The sequence below is a fragment of the Hylobates moloch genome, unplaced genomic scaffold (assembly GCF_009828535.3).
Source record: "Hylobates moloch isolate HMO894 unplaced genomic scaffold, HMol_V3 SCAFFOLD_19, whole genome shotgun sequence".
Classification (NCBI taxonomy): Eukaryota; Metazoa; Chordata; class Mammalia; order Primates; family Hylobatidae; genus Hylobates; species Hylobates moloch.
Window position 1 is genome coordinate 47,906,030 of NW_026652294.1, and position 24,198 is coordinate 47,930,227.

A 24,198-nucleotide genomic window follows, 5' to 3' on the forward strand; every position below is an offset into this window, starting at 1 on the left:
TGTGTGTTATGTGTGTTATATACACTATTGTCAGCGTTTTCTAAAAAGATTTCAAAGACGAATGTTTTTATGCTGATGGAATGGGAAGGCTTCATCAGGAAGCTGTAAAAAATCCAGAAGCCATAAAGAAAAAGATAGAAAGCTTCAACATCTCAAAATGTAAAACTTTGTATATTAAAAAAAAAAACCCCATACAATTAAAAGGCAAGTCAGAGATGGAAGGAAATATTTGGAACACATACAATGGACAAAGTATTAACTATCCTTGATAAAGAAGTGAATAACAAAAGTCCTTGGGCAAGAAATATGAATGACCAGTTAACAGAAGAAGAGAAGCAAATGAGGGAAAAGTATGAAGTGACTATTAAAGCATTGAGATACCTTTTCCCTGCCCATTGAATGGGCAGAAATTTAAAATAATATTCAGTCTTGACCAGGGTTCAGGGTGGACAATTTATACAGTGTTAATTAGGAGGGTAAATTGGACAAATTGGCAAACAGTTTCAGAATTTTAAATATGTACCTCATTTGACCCAGCAACTCCACTCTAGAAATGCATCCTACAGATAGACTTTCTCTGTGCGCAAGATTTATATGGAAACACAGCTTTTAAAGGCAACATTGTTTCTAATGGTGAAAACAGGAAACCCTGCAAATTTCTATCACATAAAACAATGATTAAGTAAATGGTGGAATACCTTACTATGTAGAAAAGGGGTGTGTGTGTGTGTGTGTGTGTGTGTGTGTGTGTATGTGTATACCTGTCAGTCCATAGGTATAGGCCATAGGAGGTGGTCCAAGAAATAGTAAGTAAAAAACAAATGCAAAACAATTTGTATAGTTTGATCTCATTTAAGAGTAAAAACAAAAACAACTTTATTTGTGCTCACTACCTTTTGTATGCACACAAAATGCCTATGAAAGGTCTGGAAAGATACATTCTAAACCAGGGGTCCCCAACCCCCAGGCCACAGACCGGGAATGGTCCATGGCCTGCTAGGAACCAGGCTGCACAGCAGGAGGTGAGCTGTGGGTGAGTGAGCAAAGCTTCATCTGTATTTACAGCCCCTTTCCATCCCTCACATGACCGCCTGAGCTCTACCTCCTGTCACATCAGTAGCAGCACAAATTCTCATAGGAGTGTAAACCCTACTGTGAACTGCGCATGTGAGGGATCTAGGTTGCCCCTCCTTATGAGAATCTAATGCCTGATGATCTGTCACTGTTTCCCAGCACCCCCAGATAGAACTGTCTAGTTGCAGGAAAACAAGCTCAGGGCTTCCACTGATTGTACATTATTGTGAGTTGTAGAATTGTATCATTATATACAATGTAATAACAATAGAAATGAAGTGCATAATAAATGCAGTGTACTTGAATCATCCCAAAACCATACCCCACTGCCTCTGGTCCATGGAAAAGTTGTCTTCCATGAAACTGATTTTGCAGGGAGGAGGGAAAAATTTCACTTTTCCTCTACATCTGTTTTTGAAGTTTTTTACAATGCGTTTGAAATTATATATTTTTTTCATTGAAGTGAAGATGTATACATATGGTTCAACTCTCTAATTTCACTTCTAGAAGTATTTCCTAAGGAAATAACCAGAAGGCAGTCAAAGGTTTATCTGTAGCATCATGTGCAGCATTGCAGTCTTGTTTGTAACAACAAAAAATTCAGGTGGTATTCTTGAATTACATTATGGAATATTCATTCTATACAGCTATTAAAAATCATGCATGAAATAATCTTTGATTTTAGAAAATGCTTATAAGAACAGTAAACAATTAGGGAAGGCCTGCTTTGTGCCAGGGATCATGCTCAGTGCTTTGCTTAAGTTGTTTCGTTTAATCTTCTGAACAGTCAGTTGCCATTCCCATTTTACAGATGGAGAAACTCAGGCTTGGTTAGGGTAAATGATTTACCTGAGGGCCAGCCAGACTGCTACCAAGTTGGTGGAACTCAAACTAAAGGCCTTGCTAATGATAGATTACTTCAGTGTGTAATCTTGAGTATAAAAGCAGATTACATACATACATACAGGGTGACCTCATTTAATAAAAATAAATTTTTATTTATTTTTATTAAGTCTTTCTGCCTTAGTTTTCTTGTGGGTAAGGCATAGAGGGTTGGCTAGGGCAATTTTATATTCTGAAGATAATGATTATAATAATGGATTATAATAATTTTTAAAAGATTGACATGTGTTTACATATAATTTTTTTCCAGATCACAAAAGTATTTGGAAATACCTGAAATTAGCAAATAACAATTACTGTTAAGCCTGTTATAAGGAGAAAATGAGCATTAATGCTACCCTTTCCTTTTTTGTGCCCAGTGCAGGCATTTGTACATTGTTGTCAGCTTGATGAGTACTTACTTGATGAGTACCATCTGTTTAGGACATAGCTGTCCTGAGTTTTCATTACTTATTCTAGGGTTTTTGTGCCCCCATATTGATGTCATTTTCTTTCTCTTTTTTTTTTTTTTTTTGATACGGAGTCTCACTCTGTCACCAGGCTGTAGTGCAGTGGCACAATCTCTGCTCACTGTAACCTCCGCCTCCTGGGTTCAAACAATTCTCCTACCTCACCCTCCCGAGTAGCTGGGATTACAGGCGCACACCACCAAGCCCAGCTAATTTTTGTATTTTCAGTAGAGACGGGGTTTCACCATGTTGGCCCAGATGGTCTCGATCTCTTGACCTTGTGATCCTCCTGCCTCAGCCTCCCAAAGTGCTGGGATTACAAGCGTGAGCCACTGCGCCCGGCCTGATGTCATTTTCTGATGTCTATGTGTTGTCTCCTTGAGTTTTCCCTGTGGATGCCCCCATTACTTTTTATAAATATTTTATGTTTTTTATACTATGGAAAAGTTTTTACTAATTTTCTAATTTCTAATCTTTTTTTATTATACTTTAAGTTTTAGGGTACATGTGCACAACGTGCAGGTTAGTTACATATGTATACATGTGCCATGTTGGTGTGCTGCACCCATTAACTCGTCATTTAACATTAGGTGTATCTCCTAATGCTATCCCTCCCCCCTCTAGTTTCTAATCTTGACAGTTTAGAGCGAAGTTTTTGCTAATTATGTTCCAGCCATTAGTCCAAGAGAGGGTTTGTCTCATTGTGCCCTTGCCAGCATCATACATATTTTAATCATTGAGAGAAATTATTTCATCGGTTTGTTTCCAATTCTGTATTATTTTTAGTAAGGTTGAGTTTTTTATTTGTTTCTTGGTCATTTGAACTTTTGGGTGAGCTGCCTGTCCGTGTACTTGGGAGGTACCTATTGAAGATGCCTTCCTAAATTTGACCACTAAAGAAAGACCTTAAGAAAGACTGTAAGTCCTTCTAAGGGGAAGTTTTACTCTGCCAGGTGGAATGCATTTTTCTTACATTGCATGAAAGTTAAAAACATGATTTCTTAACCACTTGGAATTTATCTGATTTACAAGGTTTGCCTTTAAAATTTTAGGAATGATTGGTGAAAACTACACGGAACCTCTCTGTACTACTTTGGCAACTTCCTGAGAATCTGTAATTATTTCAAAATGAAGCTTGAGAATTTAAGGAATGGTAAAACTTCAGCTCTCTCCTCTTACTGCCTGGAACCCTGCTTGATAATCCCAACTGGTAGAGCCAATAGGGACGGGAGGGGAGCAGCTCTCATGATATCCCCAAAGCCAAACAGTGGTTAGGAACGCTGCTTTTGTTTTTAATTTGGACATAGTTTCAAACTTTAAAATGGCTGCAAAAGTAAAAATGGAATCTTAAACCCTTTCCCAAATGTACATTGTTGTTAACATTTTACCCCATGAGCATCAGCTTTTGAAAATGTGTTGTTTTGGCTAGGCATGGTGGCTCCCACATGTAATCTCAGCACTTTGGGAAGCCAAGGCAGGCAGATCACCTGAGGCCAGGAGTTCAAGACCAGCCTGGCCAACATGGCGAATTCCCGTTTTACTAAAAATACAAAAATTAGCTGGGTGTGGTGGCATACACCTGTAATCCCAGCTACTCAGGAGGCCGAGGCAGGAGAATGGCTTGAACCCAGGAGGTGGAGGTTGGAGTGAGCTGAAATCTTGCCACTGCACTCCAGCCTAGGTGACAGATCGAGACTCTGTCTCAAAAAAACAAACAAACAAAAAACCAAACAAAAAAAAAAAAGAAAAATGTGTTGTTTTGAGACCACAGCCACGACACACTCTTCTCATATCTTGGGCTTTCGACACCACACTCTCTTGGCTTCCAGGCATTCATTCCCCTGAAGAAAAATGCTTATACCTGGTTTTCAAATTTCTCAAGAGCCTACGGTTTAGGAATGATTGGTGAAAAGTACATGGAAAGGTTTTCTTTTTAAGATTTAAATATAAATTGAAGCACGTTTAGAAGTTTGGAACAATTGATTCCATGCTTCTGAACTCAAATATTAATATTCTTTCCTCACCCCCTAGCACCACCCCTCAGCTTCAGGTAACCAGTTTAGTGTCCCTCTTGTGTAGCTGCCTTGTTCCCATCTCAGTGTCCTTCCATGTGCTGTTGCTTCATATCCACAATATTCTTTTTTTGTTTTTTTAAATAGAGGTAGGGTCTCGCTGTATTGCCCAGGCTGGTCTCGAACCCCCGGACTCAAGCGTTCCTCCCTCCTCGGCTTCTCAGAGGCTGGAATTACAGGCTTGAGCTACTGTGCCCAGCCTGCAATATTCTCTTCTCTACACGTCCTCCTTCTAAGACACATAGATGACTTTTCTGCTTTAAAAAAAAAAAAAAAAGTCACTCCCAGACTTCTTTACTTGATGAGTACTATGTGTTTAGGACACACCTGTCCTGATTTATCATTACTTATTCTAGGGTTTTTGTGACCCCATATTGATGTCATTTTCTGATGTCTACGTGTTGTCTCCTTGAGTTTTCCCCTGTGGATGCCCCCATTATTATTTTTTATAAACCTCCACAGGCCTTGTATGGTTGTGCTGAACGCATGACCTGGTTTTCAGTGAGTTACTGTGAATTGAATTTGATTTTGTTATTTGAGCCATCTAGCAATCTATAAAGCAAAATTCTAATTGTATTGATGCTTTCGAACTCCCTTTTCCTCTGGGATGTGGCACTCTTCCCAGAGTGGGCTTTCTTTATGGCAGGTAAAAGGTCTGTGCGGTGATGAAAGGGAGTGGGCCTGCTAGTTTCTTCGTCTAAACCCTGTGCTGTGTTGGTGGTGGTGCAAGACCCCGCTGGGTCGGAAGAGATGGTGAGTAGGGGCCTGGGAACCTAACAACTAATGGGAAAGGATTTCCCATTAGTTTCTTGCCAGTGCTGAAGATAGAGTCTTGTCTTTTTCTTTTCTTTAAATGAAACTAAGGCTAGAGCTAGTTTATTATCTACAATGTAATATTGATTTTTGTTTGTGAGGTGGAGTATTAACAGATTAGAATGGCTGCTGGCAGTTCTCAGCTGCTTCATTGAATTTAAATGAATCAAAGGATAGCTATTAAGATGTACTTGAGATTTGTAGGCTAAATCAGACCTTCCTGCCTTGGTTGGTTTTGACCAGATTCACTGTTTTGCTCTGTGGCATCAAGGCAGAAAATACACAGAATCTTATAGCCTTTTCCCTCCTATTTACAAAACCAACCCCTATTAAAAAATGCACAGGTGAGAGGTATTAAGACATCCTCTGCAATAGAATGCAGCTTGCCTTTTTTCCTCTGCCAGGAGCTTTTGGATTGAAACTGTTGACTGACATAGCCCAAGCTAGCAGATGGTGCTCATACATCAAATGTCCAAATGCAAGCTTGTTCAGAGGTAGCAAATGCCTAACAGGCTGAATTTTACAAAGACAAAGAATGTGAATAATGACCTTGAAGGATTAGGGATGGTCCCGAGAAAGGAAGCACACTCCACACCAGGTTTGCCCCTTCATATGCTGTGTTACCTGCCTTGGCCTCCTGGCCAACATGGTAAAATCCCGTCTCTACTAAAAATACAAAACATTAGCCAGGTGTTGTGGCAGGCGCTTGTAATCCCAGCAACTCAGGAGGCTAAAGCAGGAGAATCACTTGAACCTGGGAGCTGGAGGTTGCAGTGAGCCTAGATCATGCCATTGCACTCCAGCCTGGGCAATAAGAGTGAAACTCCATTCCAAAAAACAAACAAAAAAAGATGCCGTGTTACCATGCTCACTATACACTGTATCTGGAGGCTAGTTCCATTTTCAGTGAAATTTGCTTTCTTCCCTCCCTGCCTTACCCTGTCTCTCGTTCCTTCCTCCAGTACTTCCTCTAATCTAGTATATGAATTAGAAGTAAATAATATTAATGGCCACACTACTATTTGGCCTAGTGTGTTTGCTATGAACAAACACGTGTTGGTGATAATTGAGTGGCCTGGAAGGAACCATCTTCTCTTTTTCTGGCTCTGATTCTAGGACCCCAGGATTGAATCGTTTCAAGGACAGATAGAGCTAGGAAAGGCAGTTATTAGTAGAAAATGAGACCAAAGAAAAAAAGTAAAAAAAAAAAAAAAAAAGCCAGATTCGGTGAGGTTATCATTATCTTAGAATTAATAAATGCTAATATTGAGTCTTGAAATGGCTCTTCATTTTTTATTATATAGCCTGATTTATTGTTGATTGGTTTTTCATGGCCTAATTGATGATGATGACCTTTTTGGGTGACTAGAAAGCAAATAAACTTCATCGCTGTTTGTTATGCTCACTCTGACTCCACTGATACAGAGCGCAGTCGGCTCCAGTTTGAGGCCTTTGTTTTTTATGAGTTCAAGTTAGATGGCAGTTACTAATTTGTAAACTAGATAGAACAGAATCCTACATAAATTCTGGAGAGAGAAGCCCTTATTAGAGGCTTTCTCAGTCTTAATGGGAGAGATGAACTTCTTCATAGGGATAGCAACCTTAAGGGAGGATTCTGGCAAAGACCTTAGGAAAAGACCCATCAGCAGAAGAGTTTGAGATATCCTGCTTTCTGGAAACATACCTGATCAAGGCTAAGGTTTAGAGAGCATTTGGCTCTAAATAGCCTCCCCACAACCCCACCCCCCCCCCGCCCCGCCCCGCCCCAAGTGTATGGGAGCATAAATACATTTACATCTGTTATCTTAGAACTTAACCACACTGTAGTGTAAACACTAAAGAACAACGTGAAGTTTTTGAACAGAATTGTTTTAGTTGGCATAATAAGTAGTTCAGAGTATTATTTCTTTGTAGTTTTGAAGAGTGAAATCTTTTAAAATTTTATATTATTTATTTGTTTTTTAAAATAGTGATGGGTCTCCTGTGTTGACCAGGCTGGTCTCAAACTCCTAGCCTTAAGCAGTCCTCCCATCTTGACCTCCAATTTTTGCCTTTTTTTTTTTTTTTGAGTTGGAGTCTCGCTCTGTTGCCAGGCTGGAGTGCAGTGGCGCGATCTCAGCTCACTGCAACCTCCGACTCCCAGGTTAAAGTGATTCTCTTGCCTCAGCCTCCTGAGTAACTAGGATTACAGGTGCCCACCACCACGCCCAGCTAATTTTTGAATTTTTAGTAGAGACGGATTTCACCATGTTGGCCAGGATGGTCTCAATCTCTTGACCTCGTGATCCACCTGCCTCAGCCTCCCAAAGTGCTGAGATTACAGGCGTGAGCCACTGCGCCTGGCCAATTTTTGCTTTTTAAAATGTAACTAACCTGCACATGTACTGGCCTTCAAATTTTATTTTTAATTATGATAAAATACATATAGCAAAATTTTACCATCTTAACCATTTTTAAGTTCAGTAGTATTAAGTATATTCACATTGTTGTACAACCAATCTCCAGAACTTTTTCGTCTTATAAAACTGAAATTCTGTATCCATTAAACAACATCTCCCCACTTCCTCCTCTGCCAGCCCATGGTAATCTTCATTCTCCTTTCTGTTTCTATGAATTTGGCTACTTTAGATACCTCTTGTAAGTGGAATCATACAGTATTTGTCTTTATGTGACTAGTCAGCTTGTTTCACTTAGCATAATGTCCTCAAGGTTCATCCATGTAGTAGCATGTGACAGGATTTCCTTCCTTTTAAGGCTGAATAATATTCCCTTGTATTTGTCCATTCATCTGTCAGTGGACACTTGGGTTGCTTCCACCTCTTGGCTATTGTCCGAAATGCTGCTGTGAACATGGGTTTGCAAATATCTTTTTGAGACCCTGCTTTCAATTCTTTTGTATATATACCCAGAAGTGGGATTGGAGGATTATATGGTAGTTCTATTTTTAACTTTTTGAGAAACTTCCATACCAGTTGTGCCATTTTACAATCTTGCCAAGAGTGCACAAAAGCTGTAATCTCTGTATAACCTTGCCAACACTTCTTTTCTTCTTCTTTTTTATTGTACTCTTCCTAATGGATGTGGGGGTGATATCTCCTTGTGGTTTTAATTGCATTTTCCTAATAACTAGTGATGTTGAGCATCTTTCCATGTGCTTGTTGCCCATTTGTGTATCTTTTTGGAGAATTGTCTCTTCAAGTCCTTTGCCCATTTTTAAAAAAATGTAATTTAATTTTAAGTTCCAGGATACATGTGCAGGACTTGCAGGTTTGTTAACATAGGTAAATGTGTGCCATGCTTGTTTGCTGCACCTGTCAACCTAGGTGTTAACCCCCACATGCATTAGCTATTTATCCTGATGCTCTCCCTCTTCCTGCCTCCTGCCCCCTGACAGGCCCCAGTGTGTGTTATTCCCTTCTCTGTGTCCATGTGTTCTCATTGTTCAGGTCCCACTTATAAGTAAGAACATGCAGTGTTTGGTTTTCTGTTCCTGTGTTAGTTGGCTGAGGATAATGGCTTCTAGCTCCATTCATGTCCCTGCAAAGGACATGATCTCATTTCTTTTTATGGCTGCATAGTATTCCACGGTATATATGTACTACATTTTTTTAGTCCAGTCTATCATTGATGGGCATTTGGGTTGATTCTATGTCTTTACTATTGTGAATAGTGCTGCAGTGAACATATGTGTGCATGTATCTTTATAAAAGAATGATTTATATTCCTTTGGGTATATACCCAGTAATGGCATTGCTGGGTCAACTGGTATTTCTGGTTCTAGGTCTTTGAGGAATTGCCACACTGTCTTCCACAATAGTTGAACTAATTTATATTCCCACCAACAGTGTAAAAGCGTTCCTATTTCTCCACAGTCTCACCAGCATCTGTTTTCTCTTGACTTTTTAATAATTGCCATCTGACTGACGTGAGATGATGTCTCATTGTGGTTTTGATTTGCATTTCTCTAATGATCAGTGATGTTTAGCTGTTTTTCATATGTTTTTTGGCTGCATAAATGTCTTCTTTTGAGAAGTGTCTGTTCATGTCCTTTGCCCACTTTTTAATGGGGTTGTTTTTTTCTTGTACATTTGTTTAAGTTCCTTGTAGATTCTGGATATTAGACCTTTGTCAGATGGATAGATTACAAAAATTTTCTCCCATTCTGTAGGTTGCCTGTTCACTCTGATGATAGTTTATTTTGCTGTGCAGAAGCTCTTTAGTTTAATGAGATTCCATTTGTCAGTTTTTGCTTTTGTTGCAATTGCTTTTGACGTTTTCATCATGAAATCTTTGTCTGTGCCTATGTCATGAATCGTATTGCCTAGATTTTCTTCTAGGGTTTTTATAGTTTTTGGGTTTTCCATTTAAGTCTTTAATCCATCTTGAGTTAATTTTTGTATAAGGTGTCAAGTTGTTTGTTATTAGAGTTCTTTACATTTTCTGGATATTAACCCCTTATCAGATAAATGATTTGCAGATATTTTCTTTCCCTCCATAGGCCACCTGCATTCCTTGGCTCATGCTCCTTGCTCTCATTACTCTAATGTCTGCTTCTGTTTCACATCGCCTTCTCTGAGTTTCTATCTTCCTTTTATCTTTTAAGGGCTCTTGTGATTACACTGGGCCCACCCAGGCAATCCAGGATAATCTTTCCATCTCAATCATATCTGCAAAATCTCTGTTGCCATGGGAAGTAACAGATTCACAGGTTTTAGGGACTAGGATGTGTTTCTGAGTGGGGGAGGGGAGGAGCATTACGTGTGTACCACGTCCCTCATCTCCCCTGCCTGCCTTCATGGGAACTAGACTTACCTCTTTAGTGACTTAAGTCAATTTGGACTGTTCCTCATGTTTTCTTTTCCTTTCCAACCTTCCATCTGGTCCTGTTGTTTCATTGTTTTCCATCTCTTTCCATCTGCCTTTTCTTGGTAGCTCCACATCCACTCCTCTAGTTTAGGCATTTCTTACCTCATGCTTAGGCTGCCAGAATAGCCTTAAAACTGGTCTGCTTGCCTGTGATTCTCCCTATAGATATTTTATTTTATTTTATTTTATTTTTATTTTATTTTATGAGACGGAGTCTCACTCTGTTGCCCAGGCTGGAGTGCAGTGGCCCAATCTCGGCTTACTGCAACCTCCTTCTCTCAGTTTCAAGCGATTTTTGTGCCTTAGCCTCCTGAGTAGCTTGAATTATAGGCATGCGCCACCAGGTCCAGTTAATTTTTGTATTTTTAATAGAGATGAGGTTTTGCCATGTTGGCCAGGCTGCTCTCGAACTCCTGACTTCAAGGGATCCACCCACCTCAGCCTCCCAAAGTGCTGGGATTACAGGCGTGAGCCACCGTGCTTTGACTCCCTGTAGATATTTTAAACTCATCTTGATGCATACTTGTAAAAACAAGTCTATACCTGATAATTCCATTATCTGAAGTCTTTGTTTTTCTGTCATATTCTATTTCTGCTGGTCCTTTGTCTTGTTTCCTCGTCTGCCTGGTTACCTTTGGTTATGTGCTTACCATTCCTTGTATTTGAGAAAGTATTTCTAGGAATAACTTGAGGCTTCGGGTGAAAGTGCTTTGCTTTCATGGAGAGAATTTCTTCTGTCAGGTCCCTGGAGGTATTGCTGGTCCAAGACCACCTTGAAAGAAGCTCATGGTTGAGATTCCCTGGTTCTTTCAGAGGAGGAAAACCTAGGCCTCCAGTCTAAGGCCTGGTTTGCTTCTGGTTCACCTGTTACCTAGTAGTTGTAGTCCTTTGGGGTCCCGGCTCCTTGAGGAACAGTCTCCAGTTGGTGTTCTACGCTGGCCAGCCCTGGATGTTGACTTCTGCTCAGGATGCTGTTAAAGTGAAAGGCTGCCAGGTGTGGTGGCTCACACCTATAATCCCAGCACTTTGGGAGGCCAAGATGGGTGGATCACAAGGTCAGGGGTTCAAGACTAGCCTGACCAATATGGTGAAACCCCATTTCTACTAAAAATACAAAAATTAGCCGGGTGTGGTGGCGGGCACCTGTAGTCCCAGCTACTTGGGAGCCCGAGGAGAGGTGAGTTGCAATGAGCCAAGTTGTGTATGATCCAGCCTGGGTGACAGGGAGATTTTTTTTTTTTTTTTTTGTCGCCCAGGCTGGAGTGCAGTGGTGCAATCTCGGCTCACTGCAAGCTCCGCCTCCCGGGTTCACACCATTCTCCTGCCTCAGCCTCTCCGAGTAGCTGGGACTACAGGCGCCCGCCACCACACCCGGCTAATTTTTTTTTGTATTTTTAGTAGAGACGGGGTTTCACCGTGGTCTCGATCTCCTGACCTCGTGATCCGCCCGCCTCGGCCTCCCAAAGTGCTGGGATTACAAGCGTGAGCCACCGCGCCCGGCCCAAGACTCTGTCTTTAAAAAAAAAAAAAAAAAGTGAAAGTGTCCTTTGCCAGACTAGGCTAGGCCAATGCTTGAGGGCAAGGTGGCTTCTCTAGAGCTCATACCTCGGGGTTCCTGTTTTCTTTAGTTTCTGCACTGTTATTCCTTGCTCAGTTCTTGAAGCTTCAAAGCCTTTCAGACTTTTTTTTTTTTTCCTCGAGACAGAGTCTCACTCTGTCACCCAAGCTGGGGTGCAGTGCCACAATCTCAGCTCACTGAAACCTCTGCTTCATGGGTTCAAGCAATTCTTCTGCCTCAGCCTCCCTAGTAGCTGGGATTACAGGTGTGAGCCAACGTGCCCAGCCATTCAGAAATTTTTTTTTCAATGTATTCATTGTTAGTTGTGTTCAGCAGAATTGTGGGCCTGATAATGGAGCCTGCCTTCCCAGACACCAGACTCCAGACCTGTTTTTCCATGTTGCCTCTGCCACCCTCATCCATTCTGGGATGGGACGTGATTAATTTTGCGTACCACTTTGATCATGTCATACTTTTGCTTAAACACCTCTCTAGCATGAAATCATACCTATGGGAGCCTGGCGACAACATGAGCTACAGCCCCCCTTCCCATCACAAGGCTTGGAGGGGTCAGTGTTAAAACTCGAGGGCTTTGTAGTCTGCTGGAACTATGGGAAAAAGAGACTATTGAGAAGGAAGCTTTCTTTTTTGGCCTTTCAGTTCCTGAGGGCTCGAGAGAAGCTTGTCTCTTTTTTTGAGCCTGGGTATAATTGAGTTTCAGGAGTAGAGGGCAGGAGGCTAGCCGTTTTATATGGTACCAGATTGTCAGATGGATAATGAGACCTTTCATTTCTCAGTGCGGCCAGTCACATGCTGCTGGTTGAGAACTGAGGTCTTAGCTTGTAAGCGAGCTGTCCATGACGGAGCACAGAGGGCAGGTACAAAGGCTGGGACAAAGCAGGAATAAAGAGCGTGTGTGGCATGTTTGAAAAGGCACCCTGCCGCGGCAGAAGGGCATCGGGCCTCAGTGTCAGGAAGCCCATGTTGTCAGTGTTGTGCCCTTGGACAAACCATGTAGTCTTCCTGGGCGTCAGTCAGGTCCTTCCTCTTGGCCTTGGCTGTCCTGCATGGCTGTGGCTGTGGGAGGGTCGGCTCAGTTGGCCTTAGCAGCCAGCCATTGGGAGGACAGAGAGAAAAGGGAACTTGAAGTGGTCCCCAGGAGGAGGCAGAGGCAGTGACCGCTTGATAGGTTGTCTAGAGCCCAAACCATGGTCTCTGGTTCTAGCACACTCAATTACCCAGCAGTTTGGGGCCTGGAAGCAGCCTTTGTTTATCTAGCCTAATCCCCTCATTTTGCAGATGAGCAAACAGAAGCCTGGACATTTTCTTGTATTTAAAGAGCAGTAGTGATGCTCCAGCCTCGTGTGGCTTATTTTAGTAAAAATCTAGAGAAGTGGAGCCAGGCTTTGGTTAGTGTGGGTTTGGGGGCATTTACTATGAACCTCTGAGGCTACTGTCTGAGTGAGCCCTGGAGGACAATAACAACAGTGAGCCAGAGCCTACCCCCATCTGGCCACCTGACTGACACCCAGCTCTCCCTGGGGCCCACCTTCCGCTCTCTGCCCAGTCTGATCAGAGGTCACTTTATCTGGCCAGTCAGGGGGCCCAAATGTGTGGAGGATTAGGCAAGCAGGACCCTGGTGACCTCCACACAAAAAATAACTCTGCTTCCTGAGCAGGTGCCAGCCTTTTGTTCCCTGGGGCCTGGCCTGACTGCTGAGACCGCAGGCTTCTGAACGCATTGCTGTTTTCACCCTTTGGCGCTAGGCTGGGCCAAACTTTGCCCTTGGATTTCCAGGCCTTCTTACCCTCAACTGCAGACGGGCCTCTCCACTCTTGCCTTGGTTCCTGAAGGACCGATTCACTCTGTTCAACCTCAAAATCATGCACTTTTTACTTGGACTTGTGCCCACAGTTACCTTCATTTACAGCCACCACTGTGGGTGAAGCAGCCTCAGAACAGCAGAGCCTTACATATCATCCTTTTATGTTATGAAAGCAACTTAAATGAGTTTTTCAGCCCACTGAGAATTATCAAATACCAAACTTTCTTTTTAAATTACCTCTATAATTTTCTTTTTAAATTGCCCTTATAAAACTAGATGATAGTTAAATGAAAAACATATGTTGCTTCTGATATTTTTCTTAGTAAGCCTACAAACTCCTTAGCTTAAGATAACAGGGAAGGATTGTCCTGGACCCGAGGCTGTGTTTTTCTGGCTGCTGCCAGTTCCTGGATTTAAATTGCTTTGTTGGTGGATAGAGCTCATTCCCTTTTCCTGGGTTCAGGATAGGAAAGCCTGAGGGTCACAAATGAGCCTGGACAGAACTGTGTGTGAAAGTTTTTATGAGTAACTTCTCTCAAATATTTGATACTGAAATTGTGTAGTTTCAGCTTGAGTCCATGTTGCGGCTGGGCCCTTGAATGTAATTCTTGTCATCCTTGGAATATTTCTCCTTCTAGTGGTCCAGGATCACTGTTTCCCAAACCCCCCATTCCCCTACCCATTTTATGATTTCTCTTGTTGGCAATATCAGTTGCCAGCATTTTGAACCTGAATATTTAGCAGAAGGCTTAAATTAGGAGCTCTTCAAATTAAAGAAATAAGGAAGCCACATAATGTTGATTGCGGTATATTACTTGTAAGTGTATTGTGTTGGATTCGATACAGTCACCTGTAAACATAAACATGTAGCGTTTTAAATTTGGAAAGGACTGTAAATCTAGCTCCATTTTACAGACCAAGATACTGAGACATCGAGAGGCCCTGGCTTGTTCAAAGTCCCACAGAGTCAGCTGTAGAAAGACAAGTACTAGAAGCCCTATGTCCTGGGCCCAAGCTGGGTGCTCTTTCCACTGCCCCACGATGCCCCTCTTGTCTCAATGGCCTCCCACTGCTCCCCACACTCACCCTCTGTCCTGGAAACAGAATAGAGCCAGGTGGCTGCACACACCATGCCCATTGCCATCTTTATGCCCTTGTCCCTTCCCTCTGCCTAATCATGCTCATCCCACTACAACTCACCCATCAGTTCCAAAGACCCGTTTGGTGTCCCACCTCCCACACTGGTGTCATCCTCCTCAGAATTCCTGAAGTGTGCCCTGTGTCTTGGCTCCTTTTACATGGTCTCTGTCCAGGGGTGGTCTTAATTTTTACATAGTTAGGGCTAGTACCCAGTAAATGGGCCATGAGTGAATAAAGAGAGATAACTGTCCCATGTTACAAGGTGGGCGTGGCATCTTGTTTTGCTGCCCAACTTTTCAGGCTTCTGACTTCATTCCAGCTAAGCTCCAGAAGGGAGCAATCAGCTATTAAGCTCCAGAAGGGCAGAAAGCATAGCTTCCACGTCTCTCACCACAGTCCTTGGTAGAGTTCTTGGTTGGTGGTGGGTTACAGCAGTGATACTTCATTTTCCTGACACGTGAATCTTGCATTCAGTTTAAAATATGTTTACTTTATCCTGACACCTCAGAACGTGGCCATGTCTTCATGGCTGCCTAAATACTCTGGTCTTATGGTACCTACCATTTGAGGAGGCCAACAAGTCATGGTAATTAGTTTACAGATTTCTGCATTTGGATACCTTGCTACTTATTTGCAATAGCAGGAAGTTGGGAGATGCAAGCCAAATAATTGTTAGGATTGCTGTGAAAATTGCAGTGAACGCAATACCCCTCCTTGGTTAGCTTGTTACAGCTAGAAGACCCCTAGTGAAATTTTTGTTCCAAGATCCTCAAACTCAACAGGATGCTACATTTTATCCTGTTGGACTTCTGAAGCAATGCTGGTAACATCTGTTGTTCAGGTATTTCAAGGCTTAAGATAGAGAATTGTTGGTAGAAATTAACCAGTTAAAAGGGAGGAAACGATTACTCAGATGTTGTGAAATAAGACAGATTGTATGGCATTTATAACGTTGGTTATGTAGTTTGCTGATAAAAGAGAATGCCTAACTGGAATTTAGTGAAAATTAAACCATTAAAACCAATGAAGTGAAAAACGGTGGACATCTGCCAAGTAGAAGCATAATCACCACTTAAACAGCTTCATCTGTGCTCCTATCTGCGAATGACAGTGTCTCCTGTGGAAAAACTGCTCTCTGACTTCTGGTGTTCTCACTGTTTTCACAGAGCCTGAGCCCTTGTGAAGCCGGCAATGACAAGTCTGTATGGTCGCCATGCCGAGAAAACCACTGACATGCCAAAACCATCAGCCCCTAAAGTGCACGTGCAGAGGTCCGTGTCCCGAGATACCATCGCCATTCACTTCTCGGCATCCGGCGAGGAGGAGGAGGAAGAGGAGGAGGAGTTCAGGGAGTACTTTGAGGAGGGGCTGGATGACCAAAGCATTGTAACAGGGCTGGAAGCCAAGGAAGACCTCTATCTTGAACCCCAGGTTGGCCATGACCCCGCCGGCCCTGCTGCGTCGCCTGTCCTGGCAGATGGACTGTCCATGTCCCAGGCCTCTGCCATTTTGCCCGTCTCCAAGAACACTGTAAAGCTGTTGGAGTCCCCTGTTCCAGCAGCACAAGTATTAAGTACAGTGCCATTGGCTCTGTCCCCAGGGTCGTCTTCGTCGGGGCCCTTAGCTAGCTCTCCCAGTGTGTCATCCCTTTCTGAGCAGAAAACCAGTTCTTCCTCCCCATTGTCCTCTCCTTCTAAGTCTCCCATCCTCTCATCCAGTGCCTCAACCTCCACCCTTTCCAGTGCAAAACCCTTCATGAGCCTTGTGAAGTCCCTGTCGACTGAGGTGGAGCCAAAAGAATCCCCACACCCCCCAAGGCACAGGCACTTGATGAAGACATTAGTCAAGTCTCTGTCCACGGACACTTCCCGGCAGGAGGCGGATACAGTGTCCTATAAGCCACCTGATTCCAAACTGAACTTACACCTGTTCAAGCAGTTCACACAACCCCGAAACACAGGTGGAGATTCCAAAACTGCACCTTCTTCCCCACTGACTTCTCCCTCTGATACTCGTTCCTTTTTTAAAGTGCCCGAAATGGAGGCTAAAATTGAAGATACTAAACGACGCCTTTCAGAAGTCATCTATGAGCCTTTTCAGCTCCTTAGTAAAATTATAGGGGAGGAAAGTGGCAGCCATAGGCCCAAAGCCTTATCTTCAAGTGCTTCAGAACTCTCCAATCTGTCCAGCTTGAACGGGCACTTGGAAAGCAATAACAACTACAGCATCAAGGAGGAGGAGTGTGATTCTGAGGGGGATGGCTACGGAAGTGATTCCAACATCCCCAAAAGTGACCACCCAAAGTCCACTGATGAGCCCACAAGAGAGATGGAACTGAAAAGTTCCCAGGGGAGCAGTCTGAAGGATTTAGGCCTGAAGACAAGTTCTCTAGTTCTGGAGAAATGTTCTTTGTCTGCCTTAGTGAGCAAAGAAGATGAAGAGTTTTGTGAACTGTACACTGAGGACTTCGATTTGGAAATGGAGGGGGAGAGTAAAGTTGATAAGCTCCCTGATATTCCTCTCAAGCCAGAGGTGCTCGCGGAAGATGGTGTGGTCCTTGACAGTGAGGACGAGGCGGACTCAGCCGTGCAGCACCCGGAATTGCCAGTGAAGACGTTGGGCTTCTTTATAATGTGTGTCTATGTGTACCTCATCCTCCCCCTCCCCCACTATGTGAGTGGACTCTTTCTGGGAATTGGCCTTGGATTCATGACTGCGGTTTGCGTGATTTGGTTTTTTACACCACCAAGTGCTCATAAATATCACAAGTTACATAAAAACCTGCGACACTGGAACACAAGATCTCTGGATATCAAAGAACCTGAAATACTGAAGGTAAGCCTCTTCCCGGGAGCTGGCTAGTACACACACTTCTCACATACAGCTGTATTTTAGATCTGACTTGTTTTTTGGTTAGCTGTTAAAGATTTTTGCACAAGCCGTGTTTTTTAAGACCTTGGGGCCACTTCATTCTCCAGGCACCCAATCAACTGATCTGGTAAACCTTATTCTAACCCAAGCTTTGCAGATTCACAAAGTAGTTTCTGAAAGATCTCTGTGACTCTAGAGAGTAGTGTTTACATCAATTCCTGTTCTGGTCTGTCTCTAAACTTGCTTGGAATGTGCTACTTGCTGAGCATTTGTAATGGCTGAATCTGTTAGGGTTCACTATTCTTGAGACCTTGAAGAAGGGTTAAATACTCCCGGAATTGCAAGAGGAGGGAAGGAAGAAGAGAAGGCAAATTAATGTCAGCTGTTGGCCCCTGCTGGTGCTCCTCTTTCCTCTGCACAGTGGGGAATGGGATGGAGAAAGAGATGTCACCTTTCACTGCATATCAGATGTCAGGCTTTTGGGTCTCCTGAGGGGTACCTGGGACAATTCATTGGGAAGCAGGAAGAAACATTCATCTAGCTGTCTAATCTATCAATTGAGATGGAGTCTCACTATGTTGCCCAGGCTGGTCTCAAACTTCTGGGCTCAAGTGATCCTCCTGCTTCAGCCTTCCAAAGTGCTGGGATTACAGGTGTGAGCTGCTGTGTCCAGCCTAGAACTTCTATTTATTATTATTTTTTTGCATATTAAAATTTCTGGTTGTGTGTATACACACTATAAAAGTACAATTAGAGCTTATATAGTTTGTAAGTTATATGTACACACACATTTATGTACAGTATCCAAGGGGGTGTTGGTTTCAGGACCCCCCACGGATACCAAAATCCATGAATGTTTAAGTCCCTTATGTAAAATGGCATAGTATTTGTATTAATATATAACCTATGCTCATTCTCCTGTATACTTTTAAATCATCTCTAGATTACTTATAATACCTAATATAATGTGAATGGTTATTATGCTGTATTTTTAAATTTGTATCTTTTTTACTGTTGGATTGTTATTTTTTGCTTTTTTTTTAATTTCATATTTTCAATCCAAGGTTGATTGAATCCATGGATACAGAGGGCTGACTGTATATGTTTTTAGAGATAAGGTGGAGAGCCAGAAAAGTTTAGAGACCACTGCTTTATAAAAGTTATCTAATTCAGCTTCACAACCATCCAGGAGTTTGATGCTTTCAATTTTACACATGAGGAGATTCAGGCTCTGAGAGAGGTAGTCATTGTCCAAGGTTTCTTGCTACTTAATAAGTAATAGAGGCCGGGCATGGTGGCTCACACCTGTAATTCCAGCACTTTTGGAGGCTGAGGGAGGCAGATCACTTGAGGTCAGGAGTTCAAGACCAGCCTGGCCAACACGGTGAAACCCTGTCTCTACTAAAAATACAATAATTAGCTGGGCTTGGTGGCGTGCACCTGTAATCTCAGCTACTTGGGAGGCTGAGGCAGGAGAATTGCTTGGGCCTGGGGGCTGAGGCTGCAGTGAGCTGAGATTGCACCACTGCACTCCAGCCTGGGTGACAGAGTGAGACTCTGTCTCAAAAATAATAATAATAATAATAATAAAATAAGTAACAGAGGTAGGCTTTGGAGCCTTTGTGTGTCCTCTTCCTGCTTTTCCCATGACACCTCTCTGCAGAAAGTTCACGCCTAGACCTGTCTGGAGAATTCCTTGTGTTATAGGAGATGTATGAAAAGGAAAACTTGGTTTCCCTGAAGCAATTTTGAACCTTAATTATTGGTTTTAATCTTTAGCTTTTCAAGTTCAAAGCTTGTTTGGCTTCTTGGTTAAATGAAAGGTATTATTTGCCCATCTATTTAAATGAGAATGCTCTGAAAATGGCAGCATGATCTCTCTTTATTGCAAAAAAAAAAAAAAAAAAAAAGCCAGGGATTGGGGAGAACTCTTTTAGGATCCAAAATAATATTTGTTTTTAAATTTCATTGACTTTTTTCCTTGTTCAAAGGAAATACATGGTTAATGTTTTAAAAACACAGGAAACCCAAAGAAAAAAAAAATTTTGATCACACTAGTGGAAGGGAATTACAGTTAATGATTTGGTGTATATCCTAGTTTTTTGGGTTTTTAAAATTTCTGCATATATGAAGATATACATCACATACATGCCTACTCACCCACTCTTTTTGTTTTGATTTAATAGGATCAGATATTTTGCAGTCTGACCTTTTTTCTTTCTTTCACATGGCAATATGTTATGACACTTTCTTCTTTAAGAGAAGCTGATGTTGAATCTTGTGGATGTGACACCCTTAAGCTTAGCGTTAATAAATGAAGTGGAGCAAAAATGACTCACACGTGGTTGCTAAGCTTTTTTTGATAGGGTGGTGCAGTGACTACCTGAAGTACATGCCCTCCAAGTAAGTTAGTGCTAACTTTAGCAAGGAAAAATTGCGCTTATATTAACTCCAGTACCTAATGACTGACTGTGGCGTTCGGTTTAAACTGGTTTGAGCACTGACTTGTCTTAAGAAGATTTTAATTTTAATCCAGTCAATCTTTAGTGTTTTTTTCCTACCCTCTTCTCACATGTAAATTATTTAGTGTCAATCCAATCACTGCAATGTGTCAAGAGTTTACTAACTACACAGGGTGCCGATGGAATGGGATTTTAATGTTATGGCACAGCCTGGTTGCTTTGATCCGATCACTGGAAGAATAAAGGCAACACTATGATGCTGAGCACTGCAGTGGGCTGAGTGTTGGGTGTATTATCTCATTCAATCCTCGTCACAACTCTGTTCAGTTAGCGTATATGTGCTCTTGCAGATGGAGGCCCACAGAAGTTAAGTTATTGCCCAAGGTCACACAGCTAGTGCGTTGTGGAGCCTTGTAGGACAGTGTTTTTTTTTTAAGGAAAGTGTTTTGCCCACAGTGGCTCGGATAAATGTATTTGAGTTTTCCTTGTAGAGAACAAGTACTTTAATGCTTTCATAGACTGACACCCCTAATCCAAACAAATTGTCATAGACTAAGCATTTATTCTTCCTTATTGCTGTTTGGACAACTCTGATCACTTTGGTAATTCTTTTTTCATTCTTATCCTTAACTTGTTTAGAATGGTTTCATTACTAAAGAGAAAAGTATATTTTAGCCTGAAGTCTTTTGTTGGGTATGCAGTGTTGTGTTTAGAAACTGGGCTGAATGCATTCTCTATTTAGAAAAGGGACACTACTATGAATTAGAAGGATATGCTGTCTGTTACAAGCTAATTTCAAATGCAAATGTTCTTTGGACTTGGTTAATTTTACTGAATGGGAGATTATACTCTTGGGAACCATTTTTAAACTATAGTACTTTAAAACATTTAGCAGCGTTGACATTAACTTTAGGACCCAAGTTTATTGTTAATATTCCGTAAGCTTCATGAATGCATAGGCCCTGTCCATCTTGTTCATCTTGTATCCTCAGCACCTGCCACGTATTAGGTATGTGATAGGTAATTGTTGGCTGAATGGATGGGTAGATGAATGAAGGAGTGAGATTTTATCAGAAAATTTGAGCAGTGAGTTGGTATTGACCCTGTCATCTCCTGGTGACATTGCTTTTTAAAAGAAATCCCTAGCTGGGCATGGTGGCCCACACCTGTAATCCCAGAGCTTTGGGAGGCTGAGGCAGAAGGATCACCTGAAGCCAGGAGTTTGAGACCAGCCTGGGCAACATAGCAAGATCCCATCTCTACAGAAAACTTAAAATAATTAGCCAGGTATGGTGGTGCATGCATGTGGTCCCAGCTACTCAGGAGGGTGAGGTGGGAGGATCACTTGAGTCCAGGAGTTTGAAGCTACAGTGAGCCATGATAACACCACTACACTCCAGCCTGGGTGACAGAATGAGACTCTGTCTCTAAAAAAATAAAATAAATCCTTGATACTTGCTTTAAAAAAGAATAGGGTTTGATAGGAGTGATCTTTTAAGAAAATGAAAATAATTACTAAAAAGTAAAGCTTTTGGTTGGGCGTGGTAGCTCACCCCTGTAATCCCAGCACTTTGGAAGGCCAAGGCAGAGGCTTGCTTGAGGCCAGGAGTTCAAGACCAGCCTGGGCAACATAGTGGGACCACCATGTCTATAAAAGTTTTATTTAAAAAGCCAGGTGTGGTGGCACAGCCTGCAGTCCCAGCCACTTGAGAGGCTGAGGCAGGAAGATCGCTTGAGCTCAGAGGGTCAAGGCTGCACTGAGCCGTGATCATGCCACTGCACTCCAGCCTGGGCAATAGAGTGTGACCCTGTCTCAAAAAAAAAAAAAAAAAAAACCAGTAAAGCTTTTCCTAAGCTTTTTTTCTGAAAGTGGACAAGCCAAGACAGTCCATCTTTAACAGGATTTGAAGCTTGACATTTGTTGCTTAGAAATCGACTGGTGACAAGTCTGCTGTCTTGTGACCAGTGCTCACGCAGTGCTGCCCTCCTGAATGCAAAGGGAGTAGTAGAAAGGCAAATACTGGCTGGGCACGGTGGCTTACGCCTGTAATCCCAGCACTTTGGGAGGCCGAGGCAGGCAGATCATGAGATCAGGAGATCGAGACCATCCTGGCTAACACAGTGAGATCCTGTCTCTACTAAAAATACAAAAAAATTAGCCGGGCGTGGTGGCGGGTGCTCTATAGTCCCAGCTAGCTGTGAGGCTGAGGCAGGAGAATGGCGTGAACCTGGGAGGCAGAGCTTGCAGTGAGCTGCGATCGCGCCACTGCCCTCCAGCCTGAGTGACAGAACGAGACTCCGTCCCAAAAAAAAGAAAAAAAAAGGCAAATACCAAGTGGAGGATTGGAGAAATGGGCAGTGATGAGTTCCAGATTTCCACTCTGCCTCCAGGTTGATGGCTTTAAAGTGATGTAGGAGATAGGCCTTGGTTTCTTTATAAAACAGGCCTGTGAACTTGTTTCTAGGGCAAGCCAAAAGAGCTACTTCTTGAAAATGTTTGATTTCAGGGGATAAGTGAGTTTGAATTATTTTGTGTACATCTGATCCAATTTAGTTGGTATTTACAGAAGATGGTGCAGTTCTTGAGGGAAGGTACGGAAGGAAGCCTTTTTTTTAAAAAGCTTACCAATATGGGAGACTACAATACCTGCCTGCGACCAAGATCTCTAGGACAGACCCAGCCAGGGACCGAGATCCCACATACTTTATGCCCTAAGAGGACTCCATATATGAGCTGTGAACCAGTCAGGCAGCGAGCTGGGTGCTCAGGGACTGTTTTAGGAGACCATGTGGTTTTGAACCTCTGAGCCATGTAAGTTCTCACTGATGGGTCCAGGAACTGCTTGCAGCCAGACTGGACTGAGTCCTGCTCCTTTACTGGTTCCATGAACAGTTCAAGGAGCATTGCAGTTTTTCTTCTGGGTAATGTCACATGATGAGGAAAGAATGGAGAAAAGGAAAGCTTTTGTGTACCTTATCAGGGTCCTCACTGCAGACATATGTACTTATATATGACGCTGCAGCAGTGATGCATTTATGGGATGACAAACCAAAAAGACCAATTTGCAGCCAAGTAGTAGCTAATCTCAAAGACTGTTGTGTGGTTGTCTAGGCCCTATGGTACTCCGCCGTCTCCCCCTCTGAACCCATTTGATCAGCAGCTGTACTGTCTGGAATATAAGTAAAAAAGAGGCCGGGTGTAGTGGCTCACGCCTGTAATCCCAGCACTTTAGGAGGCCGAGGTGGGTGGATCATGTGAGGTCAGGAGTTCAAGACCAGCCTGGCCAACATGGTGGAACCCCCTTCGCTACTAAAAATACAAAATTAGCCGGGTGTGGTGGGGCATGCCTGTAATCCTAGTTACTTGGGAGGCTGAGGCAGGAGAATTGCTTGAACCTGGGAGGTGGAGGTTGCAGTGAGCTGAGATCGCACCACTGCACTCTTGCTGCCTGGGCAACAAGAATGAAACTCCGTCTCAAAAAAAAAAAAAAGTAAGACCTCTATGTGGCCAAAGAGCTGTCACAAAGTCCACAGAAGAATTCTTAGGACCTCCTCCAAAGCTTGCTTGTTCTTAGTATGTTGGAGTTCATAGCTGATGAGAAGCAGCAAATAGGAGAAAGGTTGCTACAGGCATTCAACAGGAAGTGGCATGTGAATGCGTGAAAGCAAAGGCCAATAGCAAAATGTGAGAAGAAGCTCACAGGACTTAGAGCATGGTGGGCTGGCCAGGTTAGCTCAAGGCAGAGAGTCTCGTGTGTGCCACAGACCAAGGGCATCCCTGTAGTGACACCCCCTGTGTGGTAGCCTTCTGGAGTTCTTATGTTGGGTGACTGGCTAGATGCCCTAAGCTGGGGACCTTGGGAAAGGGTGGGTTTGGGCATGGGGAAAATGGGGCATTTAGAGTCAGCAAACTGCACTTGGCATGTTTGCTTAGCCAAATCAGATGGTCCCTTGCCCAGGATTATTTTTAATTCAGAGCCATTCCTGTTGCACACTAACTTTCTACATGTTTATAATGAAAAGCTTCCTGAAGATTTCATATAATGGTCTTAGATTTATGTTTGAGTATATGACTGATGCAATTTTGAATTATATTCATGAGCAAATTCTTTATCTCAGATTTATAAACCACTAGCAGAACACAGCAGTAGCATATTGGTTTCC

The 24,198-nt window shown here is 42.7% G+C and overlaps 1 protein-coding gene across 9 annotated transcripts in view; it reads left to right on the forward strand.

Moving 5' to 3' along the window:
* Positions 1–24,198, forward strand: part of TEX2 (testis expressed 2) — a 124,012-nt gene that overhangs the window by 36,277 nt on the left and 63,537 nt on the right. For 6 of the 9 annotated variants that reach the window (XM_032138162.2, XM_058431658.1, XM_032138163.2 and 3 more), the window contains exon 2: positions 15,868–17,536. In XM_032138162.2, the coding sequence (XP_031994053.1) occupies positions 15,893–17,536 (1,644 nt within the window). In that variant the 5' untranslated portion in view covers positions 15,868–15,892. Of the gene's footprint in view, positions 1–3,478; positions 3,580–5,169; positions 5,252–15,867; positions 17,537–24,198 lie in introns of those variants that run through there. The other 3 variants (XM_058431654.1, XM_058431656.1, XM_058431660.1) reach the window with 3 other exon arrangements.